The 18,623-nt window shown below is 39.0% G+C and overlaps 2 protein-coding genes across 5 annotated transcripts in view; one reads left to right on the top strand and one right to left on the bottom strand.

Annotated features, from left to right (window-relative positions):
• Gsdme (gasdermin E) overlaps positions 1–15,926 on the top strand; it is a 68,915-nt gene extending 52,989 nt beyond the window's left edge. Inside the window, exon 10 of one of the 2 annotated variants that reach the window (XM_052721846.1) lies at positions 7,286–15,926. In XM_052721846.1, the coding sequence (XP_052577806.1) occupies positions 7,286–7,519 (234 nt within the window). In that variant the 3' untranslated portion in view covers positions 7,520–15,926. Of the gene's footprint in view, positions 1–599; positions 6,244–7,285 lie in introns of those variants that run through there. The other variant, XM_052721847.1, reaches the window with a different exon arrangement.
• A 935-nt stretch (positions 15,927–16,861) lies between these two features.
• Pals2 (protein associated with LIN7 2, MAGUK p55 family member) overlaps positions 16,862–18,623 on the bottom strand; it is a 100,056-nt gene continuing 98,294 nt past the window's right edge. For all 3 annotated transcript variants that reach the window (XM_052721843.1, XM_052721845.1, XM_052721844.1), the window contains exons 11-12: positions 18,198–18,326; positions 16,862–17,082 (exon numbers count right to left, since the gene is read on the bottom strand). In XM_052721843.1, coding sequence (XP_052577803.1) covers positions 16,906–17,082; positions 18,198–18,326 — 306 coding nt within the window. In that variant the 3' untranslated portion in view covers positions 16,862–16,905. The remainder of the gene's footprint in view (positions 17,083–18,197; positions 18,327–18,623) is intronic.

The following is an 18,623-nucleotide window of genomic DNA, read 5'->3' as shown; positions in this document are numbered from 1 at the left end:
GAAATGGCCGCAGGCCTCATTGTTCTACAAGCCTGCAACTGTAACTGCCCAAGCCAGAGAACTTACAGCTTTATGTCTACTTTGAGTAACTGGCTTGTGTAAACAGGGCTCCAAAGAAGGTGGTCACCTGAGTTGGGCCTCTCATAATCAGCAGGGCTCTTACCTTGTTACAGACTTTGGGTCCTGTGCCCACACTGGGTGGATGGCAGTGCGGTCTGCATTTTGCTCCTTCAGGCTCTGAAGTACCATAGTTGAATGCATGGCAGCCATCTCCTCCTCAGCCTACAACTTGGAGTTGTGGGGCTGCAGCTGCTCTCTGAAGCCCTAGCCTCACTTGCACCTGTCTACCAGGAGCTAGTCAAGTTCCCAGTCAGGTCCTGTAGCTCCAAGATTCCAGTGATCAGGGCCCCAACCTGCACCTACCCACAGGGGGCACTAGGGAACTTTTGTGTCTACAGTTTTGGAACTGTAGCTGATGGTGCAAAATGCCTCGGCACCACTCAGGCTTGTAGCTGGGATCACATCTGTGGTCTTCGGCTTCATGGCAAACAATGTCACAAGTATTGGCCTCTCTATTACTTATTATTTGCATGATCTAGGTATATTTCCACCCTGGCCTTGCAGCCAGACCGCAAGGGACACCAAAGGACAGGCTTGCACACCACTCACATTAACCACGGCACAAAGAGGAATTCTCCCTCATGCTCTGCACCTCCAAGCATGGAAACCAGAACTATTGGGAAGACCCAAGGAACTTGTCTTCCACAGTCCATTGACTTTGGGTTAGGGCTGCTGGTACTGAGTAAAACTTGTGCTTATGCCTTGGATCCTGGAGGAGGTACTGTCTGGATCCCACATCTCCACAAAAAGTAGTTATAAAGCCCCAGCAACTTTAATCACCCCTATGGGACTAGGGAAGGGCTCCATTATGTTTTAAAACCTTAAGTCCCATGGCTCCCAGAGATATTTATCTGGTAAGACCTGGAGAAAGGAGGTGGTTCCAGCCTGCGGCTCTAGAATTGTAGGTGTTGGTACGACAGACCCAAGCATCTCCTACAACTCTTGGTATGATCTATGCGCACCTGTACAGACCTGGGGACAGCTCTTTCTGCATCTCATACCAGCGAGTCCACAGAACAGAATGCGCTTTTGGAAGCCTGTACTCAGGGCAAAGCCCTACAGCTACCTTCATGAACTACTGTGGTTAGGATTGTTGCTGCACCCCAGCCCCTAACAATGGGAACCAAATGAGGCACTGCGTGGCAGTTACACTTTTGAGCTCATGTATAACTAAAGCCCGAGCATCCATGCAGCTGACATTTAAATGAACAAAAATTCCTGCAGGAAGTGCTTCAAAATATTGGATGTTCTACAGATGTACAGGATGCAGAGAACAAGCTAGCTCCAAAGAGAGTAGCTGCTCTCTAAAAATAATCTCATAGAAGGAAGTCTGAAGAGAGTTTACAGTAACAATCCCAAGAAAACATTAATGAGCTCCAAGAGAATATAAACAAAATAATACAGAGAAGAAAGAAAAAATAGTTCAGGATATAAATGAGAAATTAAAACTTAGAAATTGGCCGGGTGGTGGTGGTGCACGCCTTTAATCCCAGCACTCGGGAGGCAGAGCCAGGCGGATCTCTGTGAGTTCAAGGCCAGCCTGGACTACCAAGTAAGTTCCAGGAAAGGCGCAAAGCTACACAGAGAAACCCTGTCTCAAAAAAAACGAAAAAAAAAAAAAAAAACTTAGAAATCTTACTTAAAAAAACTAACAAAGACTCTTAATTCTGGAGCTAACATATCCAGTCAGTGCAATAAAACACACAAAGCTCTGACACCAGGCAGGAAGCAGCGCAAGGGAACACGACGGAATCTAAGGATAATGCTTCCAACTACCTCAGTAAGACAAGGGGGCTGGCGTGGGTAATGGGGAAAAGCTACAAGATATCTAGGACGGAACTATGTGAACAACTGTTCGCACTGTGGGGACCCAGATGGGGAAGGAAAAGAGTCGTTAAAAACTGGCTCCCTGAAACAGCAGCTGAAAACCTCAAATCTTCAGAGATACGGATATCTACACACCAGAACTTAAAGGACCCCAACTAAGTTAATAAGCAGAGATGTCCGCACCAAGGCACAGTCTAGTCGACACATCAAAATCACGAGAGAAGGAAAAGCAAAACAAGTCACACAAGGAATGCCCCTGGACGGAAGGAGATGGCACAGTATGCTCTAAACACTGAAAAAGTAACTGTCAGCCAGGAAACCTTAGCCTTTAAAGGTGAAGAGGACAAAGATGGTGTCACACAAGCAGAAACCAGGGGAATTCAGGTCCGCTGGACCAGCACTGTAAGAAATACTAATGGGAGTAGATACCACACTACAAAGATCAGGTGCCATTATCAAAGCATGTGATATATAAACCCCACTAGCAAAACAGATACATGAAAGGAAGGAGTAACACTAAAACCTCAGCATGACAGGGTATCCCAAAATCACAAAAGTGACAGGCAAACAAATCTGTACAAAACAAGAAAAATTATGCAACATAATGACATGGAATGTAAATGAATTAAATTCACCAACCAATAGACTAGCTGAATAAGTGAAAAAAAAAAACCAGCAAGAAAGAGCTGGGCATGGTGGTGAATGTTTATAATCCTAGAAACTGGGATGTTGAGGCATCTTCAGCTACATGTAAAGTTTAAGGGCAGTCCGCGCTGCATGAGTCCTGTCTCAAAAAAACAAAAACAAAAGTACCACCCACCAGATTTAACTATATGCTGTCCACAGACACAAGAAATCCATTTACTGATGTATGTGTATGTGGTGGCTTGAACAGGTATGGTCCCCATAGACTGACTGATGTGTTTGAATGCTTGGCCCATAGGGAGTGGCACTATTAGGATGTGTGGGCTTGTTGGAGGAAGTGTCACTGTGGGGGCGTGCTTTGAGGTCTCATATGCTCACGCTGTGCCCAGTGTGGTACACAGTTGCTTCTGCTGCCTGAGGATCATGATGTAGAACTCTCAGCTCCTTCTCCAGCACCATGTCTGCCTGCACACTGCCATGTCCCACCATGATGATAATGCACTAAACCTCTGAACTGTAAGCCAGCCCCAATTAAATGTTTTACTTTATAAGAGTTGCCTTGGTCACGGTGTCTCTTCTAGCTAAGACAGTGTATTAAAAAGGATGGGGGAAATAAAGCACCCAAATGGAAAACAAAAGCAGCAGGAGTTATACTCATATTCTCATAGGGTAAAGTGGACTTTAAATGAAAAACTAGAGAGAGAATGCAACCACTAAATATTCCTAAATAGATCAGTTCAGCAACCAGGTGCAGAAGTGCAAATATGTATGGATCCAACATTACCAATCCCATAGCCAAAACAACCGTAGATGTGAAAGCAGAGATGAACACAGCTGCAGTCAGGGACTTCCCTTCTTTTTCCACTATGGGCAGCACATTTAAACATGAAATTAAACACCTCAGTCTAAACCAGTGAGTGTTAGCAGTTACAGGGCAGCTTAACCATCAGCAGTAGCAGCAAATTCATTCTTACCAGAACATGTACTACTCAAGACTACAGCATGTTAGGCCACAAATAAGTCTCAATGCAATTTTTTTAAATTTGAAGATTACAAAAGAAATCAAGAATAACCAGTTATCCACATTCAACCCTGTTATATCAGGAATAAGAAAGGGCACAAGACAGACAGGCTGAAAATCAAATTCAGGGAAAGGACACTCAGGGTTCTTGCAGTGGTAAAGGATTTGATGAAGCCAAGGCACTGACAGGTTCCACGGGGATGTCAGACATGATATATAAATCAGCCAAACAATTGTGAGGGACACATAAGATGTTATTTTATGGGTGATGAAGAGGAAGAAGTTTGTAGAAATTTTTCTACCAAGGCCCCACTAGTTCTTCACTTGCACTGTTTCACCCTCCTCTAAGCTAAAGCTGGTCTGCGGATACACAGCTTGCAATCTTTTACCCCGTGGCATACTACCCTCCATTAGCCTTGTTATCTGCACATTAACCACATGCTGCAGCACCCATCTGCTCAGTTTTGAATTCAGTAGAACTTCATTAGTGCTCTAAAGCCTGAATCAGTGGTCACTCCTGCCCCCGAGACATAATTCAGGGTAAATCTTTCTGCTAGTTTTCTTTTTTAAAATTTATTTATCTGATGACTGTGTTGTCTGCATGTGTCTATATACAGCATATGTATGCCTGATTCCCTCAATGGTCATGGAAGGGAGTCAGATCCTTTGGATCAGGAGCCACCATGTGGGTACTGGGAACCAAGGGTCCTCTTTAAGAACAAAGTGTGCTTAACTGCTGAGCCACCTCTCCAGCCCTCATGGGCTAGTTTCTGAATAAAGGCCTTAGCAGTGGTTCTCAACCTTCCTAATGCTGCAACCCTTTAATATAGTTCCTCATGTTGCTGTAACCCCCAGCCATAAAATTATTTCATTGTTTCTTCATTACTAACTTTACTACTGTTATGAATCGTAATGTAAATATCTGATATGCAACCTCCTGTGGGGTCTTGACCCATAGGTTGAGAACTGCTTCCTTAGAGCCATAGGTTGAGAACTACTGCCTTAGAGTCGATGGCTACAAATGAATCATTAGATACAATACACCGATAACTAAACCTTTTTGTACACTGCAGTTTTACACCACATTAAATCAAGGGGCCAAAGTATTCAGATTTTTAACTGAAAAAAGAAATCAATGTAGCTAAACTAAGTCTTTTTTTTTTCCACAGCAGTTTAGTCTCGAGGTTTTTTGTTTGTTTGTTTTCTCTTTATAAAACCATTGAAAATGATGGAGGTGCTAGCTGGTGCCACTATAATTCAGTCATTACTTTATAGTTTCTACTTAAGAGCTAATTCATGCTTAATTCTGTTCCTTTAAAAATATTTTTTTAGAAACCATTATTACTCCTGAAGACACATGCTCTAGGAATCTCTCTTATAAAAAAAAATTAAAGGTACAATCATGCTCATCTCTTCTTTCTAAATCCAATTATCCACACACATCCTAACCTTGTCACTTGTCAGTTAACTCACGACCTCACTGTATTTCTACCCTGAAGTCCATTTTCAGCACAGGAAGTAAGCATATTATGTATCTTTGGAGGTCACAAGGGAATAAAACTTAAAAGAGAAACCAAGAACAGAAATTTAAAAAATACATGTTCCTAGTGACTAATAGATAACTAGAGAAATTCTAGAAAAATCAAGGAACTGAACAAACCCATGATCCACAGCATACACAGCAGTGAAAGGGAGCTTTCAAACAGTCACAGCGTCCATCAGACAACAGGAAGATCTACGGCAGCTGACTGACCACTGCATCTCAAGGAGGGAGAAAAACAAGGATAAACCAAAACCCAAATCTTAGCAGAAAATCCAAACTTAAAAATACCGAAGAGTTGGGTGTGGTGATACACACCTTTAATCCCAATGGAGGCAGAGGCAGGAGGAGGATCTCTGTACTTTCCAGGCCAGCCTGATCTACACAGTGAGTTACAAAACAGCCAGCGATACATATTGAGACCCTTTCTCAACAAAACAAAAAACCCACAAAAATCAATGAAACAACTGGGTGTTTTGAAAGGAAAGTAAAATTGTCAAATTAGGCCGTGTCGGTGGCAGTAGGGTAGACTGAAAGGAGACATTGCACACCACCACAGAAACACGCAGGATCACAAGGAATGACTACAACAACCACAAAGCTATACAACTGGAAAGCCTACAACAGAGTTAACTCGGAAGTGAATCAAGAGAAATACAAAATCTAAATAGACCAATAATGAGATGGAAACAATAAGTGATATTTCCTAAAGATGGTCCAGGACTTGGTGACTTCACTGCTGAAATTTACAAAAACAATGAACCAAGAGCTAATTCCAATGCTGCTTCCATGATTTAGAAGTTGAAACTGGAGGAACTACTGGAGGAACTACACCAAATGCATTATCTGGATACCCAGAGGAGACAAGAAGACAGCCACAGACTCACATACAAATATTCTCAATACAGTAGTACCAACTGAACTCAACAGCATAGCAAAATATAACACACCATGAGAAAAGTATTTACAAACCATCTTCTGATAAGGGATTCATTTGGAAAATACTAGAAACTCAAAAGGCCATAATGCCATAAAAACAATCCAATTTAAAAATGAGCTAAAAACCTAAATGGATACTTCTCAAAAGATAGACAAATTGCTAGTACATGAAAAAAATGCTGTCTCTCTGATCACCATGGAAACACAAATCAAAATTGCAATGAAGTAGCATGTCACCCTCATTAAAATAACTATCATAAAAAGATACAAGAAATGCTAGAGAAGACATAGAAAAAGGTAAACTCTTACATATTATTGGAAAGAATGTAGTTAGTACAGCCATTATAGAAAACACAACAATCCTCCAGACACTAAAAATGGCTGAAATTGTGAACGTTACCATGTCTATCTGAAGATGAAATATCATGTTTGTTGAGCCTATTCACATAGCTAAAAAGTGAAAATAGCTCAGATGCTCCTCAGTAGATGAAGGCCAAAGAACATGTAGATAAATGCACAGTGGAATATTATTCACTCGTAAGAAATGAAACCACGTTATTTATTGGCAGCAACATGGCTGAAACTGGAGGTCATTGTTGAATGAAACAGGCCAGACACAGGACACACACACTCATGCATTTGTGGAAATACTAAGTCAAACTCTTAGAAGAACAGAGTAGAATAGTGACCACTAGATTCAGACAAGCAGTGGGGAGGGTGGATGAAGTTCTAATGAGCTTCACACCACAGACAGGAAGGATACTTCTGGATCTTCTTTAACACAGTAGGTAACAGATAAACCACCCATATTTCACAATAATTAGAAGTGTATCTTATTGCCCTGATTTTTTATTACAGATTATATATTATATATATATTGAATTACTCTAATACAGCCCATAAAAATGTACACGTTTATCAGTAAAGCCAGATGAATCCTTGTATGTGGCATAGAAAAAGCACATGATGATTTCTCTAGTCTACTGGGCTAATGGGTCTAGAAAGGGTAACACAATGGGGATTCAGACAGGGATACAGGCAGAGAAAAACAGGCCTAACTAAGGTCTTAGCGTGAAGAAACATGTATCTTGTTACATTTAATGGTTTTACTGTCCTATTTGGGAGACTTTTAAAAAATAATCTAGTTGGATTTTCTGGGACATTTTGAAGCTTGTTTAAATTTGTCATTTCAGCTCGACGCTCTGTCTGATGACAGAGTATGTGATTTTGAAGACCCCACCTTGGCTCCTCTGAGAGATACTGAGAGGTTTGAGATTGTGCAGCGTTTGTTTGCCTCTGCCGACATTGCCCTGGAGAGGATGCACTTGTCCATTAAAGCCACCATCCTGAAGGACTCTTGCATCTTCCCACTAATTCTTCATATCACTCTAAGTGGGCTTTGCACTCTAAGCAAAGAACACGAGTAATGTCTTTGTCTGTCAGAATTATGTGCTACTGGCCAAGGCTGGGTACATTTTAGAACTGAGAAAATACTTTAGGATTTTGGGCTAAGAGTGTTGACTTTCCACACTGAATGTCTGCAAGCATTGTGAATGGTTTCTTTTCATCAGAGGCCTGGTATGCCAATAGACAGTGACCCCTGGTGACCATGGTACATTCCAACATCTGAGTCATTGAGGGAAGTGTCAAGGGCTTTGTACTCGACTCATTGGTCACTTTATTTTCCACTCACTCCTGTTATACAAAAACGGAAGAGTCTGAGACTTCAACATTCATCTTAGGCTATGAATGCTACAGGAAAGCAATTTCTCTTCTTTCAGAAATGCTGTACATTACTTGATGACTGGGAAACCTTATATGCTACCTGAGTATATGAAACAAAATTATATTAAGTAAGGCCATCTGATTTTACCCACCTCAACGTGGGGATTTAGATATATTTCTTTTATTTGATTTTGTTACGCTTTGATGAACATACTATGTCTAGAACAATTCCAGTGCATTCTGGGAATTTGTCACATGTTGCAATTTCTATCAAAGGAAATTCTGAACTATGTCTAGTTTGCTATTTATTCTGTTTTGATGTCCTTCTGCTTCAGCAGTCTTGGATAGTCTCCCCAAGCCTCCCGATTTCACTGAAAGTATTTGTTGCTATAGATCAGACTCAATGCCTCTGGGTAGAAGCAGCAGGGAGACGCATGTTAGCATGTAGTTCCCATCTCCATTTCGCCCATGCGGCCCCTTCAGATTATAAGGAAGAGTAACAAAAATGAAATAAAACGAGACTCCACCTCACGCAGCTATCTTTTACAGGGCTAAAGTTGTACCAGCAGCACTGCTCAGAAATAAACTGATCATAAATTAGGAAGGAAATGCAAATGTGTGTAGCTATGCGAAGTTGGTACTGTGACTCATTTATTTCTGACATAAGACATGAAGAGCAAGCTATGGACAGAACATATATGAATCTACAGGCGGAAAACACACATGTATGGGCATAGGAATGCATGTCTAGAATTCAGGAGAAACCTGGCAGTGGTGCATTGCAATTCAGGGACTTTTGAGATTGGGACAAAAGGCAAAAAGAGTTACTTCCTTACCTTTATATTCTGGTTGGAGTTTTATATTATCCTTCTAATGATGGGTCATATAAAATAGGAAATATGAAAGCGTTAAGTGATGGTTGTACAAAGCATGGGAACCTCAGTTGGGTCTCTGGCATCTATGTAGACTGCCAGGCATTGTGATCACCTCTGTGATACCATCACTGGAAGGCAGAGATACCAGAAAGACATCTCTAGCCTCTATGTGCAACACACACACACACACAAAGTATGGGAAAAAAAAAACAAAAAAAATTTTTCTGGAGACACCAGAAACATCCTAAAGTAGCATGTTCCTGAACATGAAGTATGGAATCCTAGAAACCAGCATGAGAGAATTGCAAAGTGCACTTCTGGAAAGGCTTCCTGCTGTACAAAGCCACACTGCTGTGTTTCAGTGGGTGCCTGCCCTCTTCCTCCAGGCCCAGTGTGAAGCTGTAACACACAGCAGGGCTGCTTGCTGAAACACAGGATTTCTCTTTCCTGGGCAGATGGGAAGTGGCCAGAGGGACTCATGCTGTCTAAGCAGAGTCTTTGTTTCTTGATCCTGTATTTTAATCTTCCCCAACTCTGAAATCCTTTTCTATGAAAGCCACCATCATGCACCAGCCAGAATAGAAACAGCAGCAAAGGGAATCTTGGCTGAAAAGTAGAGGCAGGTGAAACTTTATTTAGGTGGAAAAAATTTACATCGAGGACTTAAAAATCCATTTAAATCAAAGCTAATGCAATATCCTGTAGTTTTATCTCTTAGTTCTACCTGTAAATGAAACATTGCCAATTTTTCCAACAGCAAGTATTTCTTTAAATGCACAAAAATATTTTATCAGGAATATGTAATCTCACAAACTGAACACTGTAATAGTTTTTAACTGTATGCGGAAATATGTTGAAAGATTTATAGTGAGTTTCTGAAACATCAATACTTACTGTATTATAGGAAATTAATGTATACAAGGACAGCAGTGATGTTTCTCTTTGCAGAAACTAGTAATGCAGATATCTAGAAAGCAGGGATGCTTAACTTTTCTTTTTAAACCTTTTCATCAGAAAGTTCCTTAAGCAGCTTGGCAAGCTTCGACTTTTATAAGCATGTTGTCTTCTACTGAAAACTCCTTACAGTCGCTAAAGAGGGTGGGGTTAAAAAGAGCATGTGTTTGTGTTAGAAGGAAAGGTATGCAAAAATGAACTGGGGGTGGAGAGACAAAAAGTTTCCACAGCAAGTCATTTACATCAAATGGTCTCTGTGGGTTCTGACAATTCAAAAAGGCTTGCAGAAAATTTCATTTGTTGCTGAACACCTGTGCTGGCTCATTTTATGTCAACGTGACACAGGCTAGTCATCTGAGAGGAGGGAACCCCAATTGAGAAAATGCCTCCATAAGATCAGGCAGAAGGCAAGCCTATAGAGCACTTTCTTAATTAGAGATTGATGGGGGAGAACCCAGCTCACTGGGGATAGTGCCACCCCTGGGCTGGTGGTCCTGGGTTCTATAAGAAAGGCTGAGCAAGCCATGAGGAACAAGTAAACAGAGTTCTTCCATGGCCTCTGCATCAGCTCCTGCCTCCAAGTTCCTGCCCTGCTTGAGCTCCTGTCCAGACTTCCTTCAATGATGAACCATAATATGGAAGAGTAAGCCAAATAAACCCTTTCCTCCCCAAGCTGCTTTGGTCATGGTGCTTCATCACAGCAATAGCAAGCCTAACCAAGACAACACTATTGCTCATTTTTTTTTTTTGCAAGATATCACTTAAAAAAAAAACACATAAAACAACAAAAAACAGTGTTACAGAAGAAATAGAAACCAGCATCAATTTTTATAAGATGGCATACAGTGAAAACAATCATCTACTTTGCATTTCATGTTCAGATACATATGAGCTATTGATGTAGGAGAAACATGAACTAACAGCAGCCATGTTACGAAGGACTTACTAATAAACTTGCTCAGGAGATAATAAGTTACAAAGCAGGACTTACCTAGGGAGTGCCACCTCCACAGGAACTGGGAGATAAGCTGTGTGCTGACCAGGCTTGTCAGAAATGGCAGGAAAGAACATTTTATTCCTCAAACATAACTGGAGTTTAGGACTCCTGAGACCGTTCACTAAGACTGACCAGCTGTGAGACCCATCACCGTATCAGAATACGTGTCTCTAGGGTGGCAAGTCAAGTGAGTGGCACAGGGTGACAGTCATCATTAAGTCCTGATCTGCCCTTAGGTCTCTGTTCTTTTATCATAGTTCTGCCAAGTAGGCAAGGTGACCCTGGATAACAAGCACCCCAGACAACACTGGTGTATCTTTGCTGTGTAAATCTCCCATTTGCCCACCTGACTAGACTTATAGACTCCTGCCTCTTTAAATTGTTCATGTGTAATCTGGGGCCAGGACCTGAAAGATTTTTTTTTTTTCAAGACAGGTACAATTTCCTGTTTGAGGCTGCTTTCCCTTTGTGCATTAACTAGAACCAGGCACATGCTATTGAGGATTTTTTCCTCTATTAATTTCTATGTGCTTGGAGTGAGTTCTCACTGCGAAGGCATGTTCATTCTACAACAATACAGCATCTAACTGGCTCTATCTGTAAAGACTAAGGTATTTCTCACTTGGACCACACTTATTAGCAGTGCTACCATTAACTAGCTCTCTGACATAAGATGTAATCATGTCTTAGCTGGTAAGGTTTCTGGCTCAATGTAATTTATAGCTGGGAAGGGTTTTTGTTTGTTTCTAGGGTGTTAGCATATGCCTAGGACCATGTGTACATTAAGCTTGCAAAGCACTCTACCTCTAAGCCCCCACCCTCCTCAACTGAACAGTTTTTAATGTTGTGATCTTTCTTTCCTCTTAACTAGTTTTAAGTTTCCTCTAAGTTCTCAGGCAACCTTGACTAGTAGAGGAGGGAAGCTAGTTTTGAGGTATGGCCTATCACATTTACGCATATATTGCCTAGTCAGTTTGCCTTTGGCTCAATTGTAATAAAGGCAACTATTTCTGACTTTTGAAATGAAGGCTGGGACTACTGCTCAGTATTGGAGCATGTGCAGCATATGCAAAGTCCTATACTTACGCCCCAGGACATCTCTGCTCTGTGGCAGTAACAATTATTTATTTCAGGAGACTAAAAAAGTGGTAGTTTTATATATAAGAAATAAATGGTTAACTTCCAAGTTATAAGTGACATTTATCTTAACTATCGATGTGTTAATTCAGTTTGTGTGAGTGATTAAGAAACAACAAAGTAAAAATAAAAATAAAAATGGCCATTCTGACCTGTGTCCTGAGGTTGTCAGTTATCACATCACTGTGACACCAGCCACAAGACAATAAGCAATTAGAAAGAGAAAGAAGTATTTTCTGGATTTGGGGTCCACTAATTAGATGTAACTATTAAGTAGTTTTTCTAATAAAGATATAGGTGCCCATTAAGCTTCACACTATGGGTAAAAACCAGGTTGCAGTGTAAATTTTAGACACAAGGATAAGGAAGAGCAGCTTCAGAATGCTCTGATGTAAACATCAGAGGATTTCAAATCTGTGTGATTAGTGAACGACTTGCTTAGCAGCTAGGGACTTGGAATGGGATTCTAATGGGACTCCTAGATTAGGACCACCGAAAGGCAGATTGTCTTCCAGACTGCAGCTCAATCAAGGAGCTCTCTTAATCCTGGGGGTGGGTTCCTGAACAGTTCACCATCTGCTACTTCACCTTAGAATGAGGTGACTTTACAGGGACTGAAGGAGAAGCAACCTCGGGTAAGAGAACACATTTAATAAGTACTCTCAAAGGCTTACCACATCACAATCACAAGTTATCCTTTAGAGTTGAAGATGAAGACGGGTATTAACCTAGCCCTACACAACACATGGAAGGTAGAGGGAAATTAAATGTTCTCAAAAATCACATGGTAGGATCTTAGTCAGTAGAAGTAGCACAACTATTTTTACTTTTATAACGAGAGATTATTTTTTTTTAAGACAGTCTTGTAGTGTTTTGCCCGAGTGGTGCAACCATGCTTACCTTAGAAAAAAGAGCATCATTCTCTCGCTTTTTAGTCCACTAAGGACGTGTGATTCTGTGCATTTTTCAAAAGTCACTCCAGGATACAAAGCAACAAGATGAAATGAGAAATATTTTTAAAAGAATATAACTTTAAAGCTAAAAGAAAAATACAATTTAAAAATAACCTTACCTTAAAAAACTATAGAATTATTATCTTCAGGTGTATCACATATACTTACAAAAAGATCAATATGATGCTGAATTATTCATCAAATGTATTCTTAAAAATCTGTGAATAATGTTATATACAATAATCTCATTATTTAAAATACTGAATTTCTCCCAAGAACTCCAAATACATTACAGATGTTATAAGAATTCTCACAGCAATCCCTTGGAACAGGAGGCGCACAGGCACAGTAATCTTTAAGTCTAACTTATAGCACAATTTCACTTCAAAGTTGAAGTAAATATTTCCCAAGAGGCCTCCATCCAGAAATGTTTTTTCTTACGGAAATTAAATTCTAATAATGAAAAACAGTTTTCCGGGCTTAGTTTCTCTAGTAAAGTCTTCAGAAAGGAGATTAGTATCAGCTTCAAGGTGGAGCCAAAGCTTCTTAAAAGAATCTAAAATAGATCAGAATGTCTAGGAATTTGAAAGTAATTAAAGCCTTAGAACACTAGCTGTAACATATGGGCAAATATATTTAGCTTTATCATTCATTACTTTTGGGAAATAGTTACATATTATACACATAGCTTTTTTTGTGTGTGTGTGTGTGTGTGTATGTATATATATGTACATGTTTTTTAAAAATGAACTATTTATGTGCACAAAACTTCAGGACTGCCCTTTTCTTATTTAGTATAAAGATTAGTTACTGTGGAGGTAAGGTCCTCCAGTCTAATTCTGTATAATGAAGGACTATTTCATTAGACACAAAAAAAAGTAGATGGCTATTTTCTTGCCATTTTCAAACTTTTTATATTTTGAATTTACCCATTTAAAATAATTATAACTAATTTGGTGGCCTTGGCAATCAACTTCAATCACTAAGTCATGATACTTGTTCTACATAAAAATAAGTATCATTTTAAATTAATTTTTGAAATAAGGATCATTTCTAGTGTTGCTGGGGATTAAGCCCAGGATCTCACACATGTTAGTTAGGCACACACTCTACCAAAGTTATAACCCCACGCCCTTGTTGTTTCTTCTTTTGTTTTTTGAGACAGGGCCTTGTTATACCATGCAGGCAGGCTAGACTCCAATTTGTAATCCCCCTGCTTCAGCCTCCTGAGTGCTTGTATTACTAAGCCTGGCAAAATCATCATTTGTGGCCAGAGTAGTACCTTGTCATAATCAATGTCCAGCTATTGGATTATACTGCTAATGAGCTATTTTCTAAATATGTTTAATAACTAATTTGGCCTTTTAAAGGAAATTTTTTACAGTTTGTATAAATAACTTTACTAGACTCCAGACTCTAGGGTTTGTCCTATTTGGTTTATAATGATTTCTATTTTAGAGAGCTATGGTCAGCAATTGTATCAAGTCAGCCAAAACAGACACTCCTGATGTATCTGACATCTGATATCTAAAAACACAAAAACGGAAACTGCACAATAAAAGCATAGTAGTAACGAAGTCAAAAATTCTACTATAGGGCATTGAATATATTCCATTAGCAAAGGTTAAATGACTTGTTCAGAGACATCATTTCTACAGGCATTTGTACACTTGAAAATGAAAAAATACATATAACTATTAGTTGTAAAGAAACCATGCCCTGAATGCTGAATGTGGACACTCATCCCACAGTACATTTATGAATACACATACAAAATGTTTTCCCAAAGAACATGCATGTATGTGTACATTTTACCTATCACCAATTATTGAACACCACTGTAAGCCCTTTCATCTTCAGTTATTATAAATGTGTTATGTTAGACCCTTCCCAGGAGAGAAGTATGAATTTCCTTGATCACAACACCTAGGAAGAATCCTGGTATGAAGCCTGATGGTTCCTACAGACTCAGGTGGGGACTTGAGTTACAAGTTCAGTGAGTCTTCACTGAGAAACAGTTGTACCTTCTTAATATTGGCATTTATAGGATAGTGAACTAAACTGTATCACTTCATTAGGAGAAATCTGTGATTAATTACGTCATCAATCATGAGTATCATTTATAATAGAAACAATGTTAAGCAGAGATGATACGCCAGATAATATACATTTTTGTATCACATGAAAAGGATATAAATACGTATGCAACTACTGTTTCTGTTGCATCAAGATGGTAGAGATATTTGTGGATAGACTGCTGTGCAGATATAATTTTCCCAAAGCTGCTTAGAAAGGCTTCAAGAAATAGCATGAAGGTACATTGGGGAATACAGTACATTTCCTGAGAGCACAGAACTGAAATTTCTCTCCAAACTTACATTACAGTGTATTGAAACATTAAGTCACAAGGTGCCATGTAAACACTGTGCTTTGACTTACGTTGCTTTGAGAATCCAATAATTTTAGCAAATACATGTAGTTTAAAAAGTTATTAAGAGTGTATGATCCACTTTGTTAACAATTTCCTGTCCCAGAAAAAAGAAAAAGAATATTTTGGCTATGAAATTCTAGAATTAAAATTTAAAAGCCTCAAGATTCCCTTTATTAACAATATGGTAACTTAGGTGTTTTATTATGAATAGAAAATACTGTGTGAATATTGCTTACTACCATATATATGCACATATGTATGCATGTATGTATATATCTATATCAATATCTTTATATAGATGGATATATAACTTTGATGAGGGGAAAAACAAAATCAGAATTCAGGTGTCTGGAGCCTGTCACCAAAGACACTCATCAATATTTAAGCATCAAACCCTTTAAAATGTGACTATTCTGAAATGAAAAGCTAGCAGCAATATAAAATAAGGTTAGCTTAGTCAGTGATGAGCTGCATCACTAAACGCATATATTTAAGGAAGAATATATATCATTTAAGACTCCTAGAGGAGAATATCCACCAAGGTGAACGTGGGAATCTGCACACTGGCAATGCAGCTAAAGGATTTGGTTCCTAATCATTAAGTAACAAAAAAGTGTATGTCCTAACAGAAATCTCGAGTACAGAACATCATTTAGTATATATAATGTATGTGTTGTGAGTGTATATATGAATAGCTGGCAATTATTTCCAAATTTTGTAAACTGTTCAAAGGATTTGGTTTTCGACAAAACAGAGAACAAATACCCTAACAAATCACTTCCCATTTCATAAATCACATCTGATGATTAACAAACAGCTTGCAGCTTAGAAACATCTTTAAATATCACAAACATATGCAGAGGCATATTTTTGCTGACTATATCCTTAAAAAACTGACTGAAGTAATAGGTTTGAAACTTTTATATTTGAAAATAAGTAAACGTTAAGGTGAGTGAAGTTCTGCAGATAAGGCACTCTCTGTCTGCATGACCTTGCTTCCAACCCGAGCTCACAAAGTAACTAATGTGCAACATTAGTCTGCATCAGCAATCACTGCGACAAATGAAAAGAATAAGCCCCTAGAGAGTGCAAGCTATTGCTCTTCATTGTATTCACTAGAGAAAGAAAGGAGGGGGGAGCTGAGCTCTCTGCACAAACAGGAAAGAATAGCCATACTCTGGAGTAAGAGGTGGCCTTGAAAAGACTGGATGTCAGATTACTATAGAAGTGGATTAGCTATAGCACTGATATTCAAATTCTGCTTCTGTAAGAAGTCTGATTAAGAAGGTCAGTAACTACTAATTTTTTCTAATGAGGATAATTGACCCTTTACTAAACACTGAAGAGAATGATAGCTTTACAAAACTATTTCAAGTATTCATTATCACAGTGAAAATGTGAGACCAATGTTAGAGAGAATGATCTGAAAATTCCTTTGATGAAAAAGGTAAGGGTACTAAATCAAAACCTACAAAATGCTTGAACGCATTTCTTTATGTGATATGAATAGAAAGATTATCCATAAAAAGTTAGAAAAATTAAGAGAAATTATATATTAGTACACCTTCCCAACCACAATTATATAAAAATTCCACCTAGTGCACTGTCATTTCAATCTACATAATAAAAATGCCTCCATGTGGCAGACGCCTTCTACCTCTGCATGTATTCTCCCAGTAGAAGGTTTACTTGTTGAGTCACTTTTTAAAAGTTTTATTTAACTGTTAGCCTTATCGAATCATCAGTACACCCAGCTAATAGGGACCCACTGTGGCTCCATTCTTAGTTTCTCAATGGCAGTTTGCAGTTTCTCAAAGGCTTTGTCTAGATTGTCGTTTACGATGATCAAATCAAAGTAGTGGTTGTAAGCTCTCTGAATCCGTGCACTTTCATCCACTGTTTTCTTCAAATCAGAGTCCTGTGAATGTTAAAAAAAAAGTTTGCATTGTAATACACACTGACTTATTCAGACTAACGTGAGTACAAAATGAAGGGGTTGGGTATTTGTTGGAATTCAGATGCCAATTCTCAATATCTACCCTACTATACAGTGCTGAAGGTGTTACCAGATATATCTGTTCATGTTGCAATCTTTCCAGCTACTTCCATGATTTATGACTATTCTACACCTTCTGTTCTGCTGGCATTAGAATGAAATTCCACTTTATTAGGGTGAGTCCAAGATAATGCAAGAATTACTACAGATGCCTGACTTCTGGCTGACTTCTACACACTTCTTTTCAAAAGAGTATTATTATCTGATGACCTGGGTAAAGCCAGGACCCCAGCCTGTAGTGGCTGTTCAACTCAAAGTCCATTTGCCTCTTGTCACTTAGAAAGGCAGACTCTTTAAAGTGTGATTTGAAGACTCTAGGCTGTGCCCAAACACACACCCATAGATGACTTTATTTCTGAGGTTACGGTTTGCATTTCATCAAGTACTCCTGGGTGGTTTGGAACAACACAGGGAGTGGAGTACCTAAGGATGGGTTTCCATAAACTTCCACTACACCTTCACATGTAATCCTCAAGCAGGAATTGGGATCCTATTAATGTCTGCAAAGTCTCAGAATCAGTAGATAAAAGTGAAGCAGAAAGGGCTCCTGCTTTTTGGTAGAAAAGGTAGATGAAGGACAAATAGAAAATTTGCAACTTGTAAGTACTCTAGAAGAAAACACACTTAGGCACAAAGACTTTTAAAAGATCTACATTTAGACAGAGTGATGACAGTTAAGCTAAGATCCAAGGAAGAAAGAAGGTTCCAGGATTACACAGGGCTGTAGATGGAAAGACTACAATGTATACATTCCAACACTGATCTTTTTCATGGTATAAAACTCAAGTTCTGTTATAAAGTGAAGGACTGTCACATACAGGCAATATTGTTTCAAATCCTAATTATATCTGGTAAATCAATTTTCATTCTGTAGCACTTTATATAGTACAGTGACATTCTAAGTATGATTAGATGGAATTAAACATACTCAGAAGAAAAGAGAAAATAAAAGTGTTAACTTGAAAAGAGCCTCCTACCGTCAAAAGTTTGGTGGTGATTCCTGCATCCACCACAGCCTTGTGCATGGCACGCAGGGTCTCTAGCTCTGGAGCAGCAATAAATACCACATAAGGCATGAACTCAGATGTCCTCAACACTTTCAATGCCTGTGCAAAAGTAATTACAAACCCATTTATAGAATGTCAGAACGTGAAGTGTGCTGGCCGTTAGTACAAACACAAGTCTACCTGTCTCTCTCCTAAGGTTAAGAATATAACTTACTGCCTGTGCCCTCTGTCCTAACTCGACACAGTACTCCCCTAAATTGTCAAGTCGTTTACTTTATTGTAAAATCAAGTGTTATTAATCTTTGCTCTTGTTGGCTGTCTGACGTTTATTTATGTATCGAGCTATGGACTCATAATAAAGTTGAGAAAGAACCACATTCCCAGCTTGATAAAACA

This window comes from Peromyscus californicus, unplaced genomic scaffold, assembly GCF_007827085.1.
Source record: "Peromyscus californicus insignis strain IS unplaced genomic scaffold, ASM782708v3 Scaffold_6__1_contigs__length_162567912, whole genome shotgun sequence".
NCBI classification, from domain to species: Eukaryota; Metazoa; Chordata; class Mammalia; order Rodentia; family Cricetidae; genus Peromyscus; species Peromyscus californicus.
Note: the sequence above shows the minus strand (reverse complement) of the source record. Positions and strands in the feature narration are given on the sequence as shown.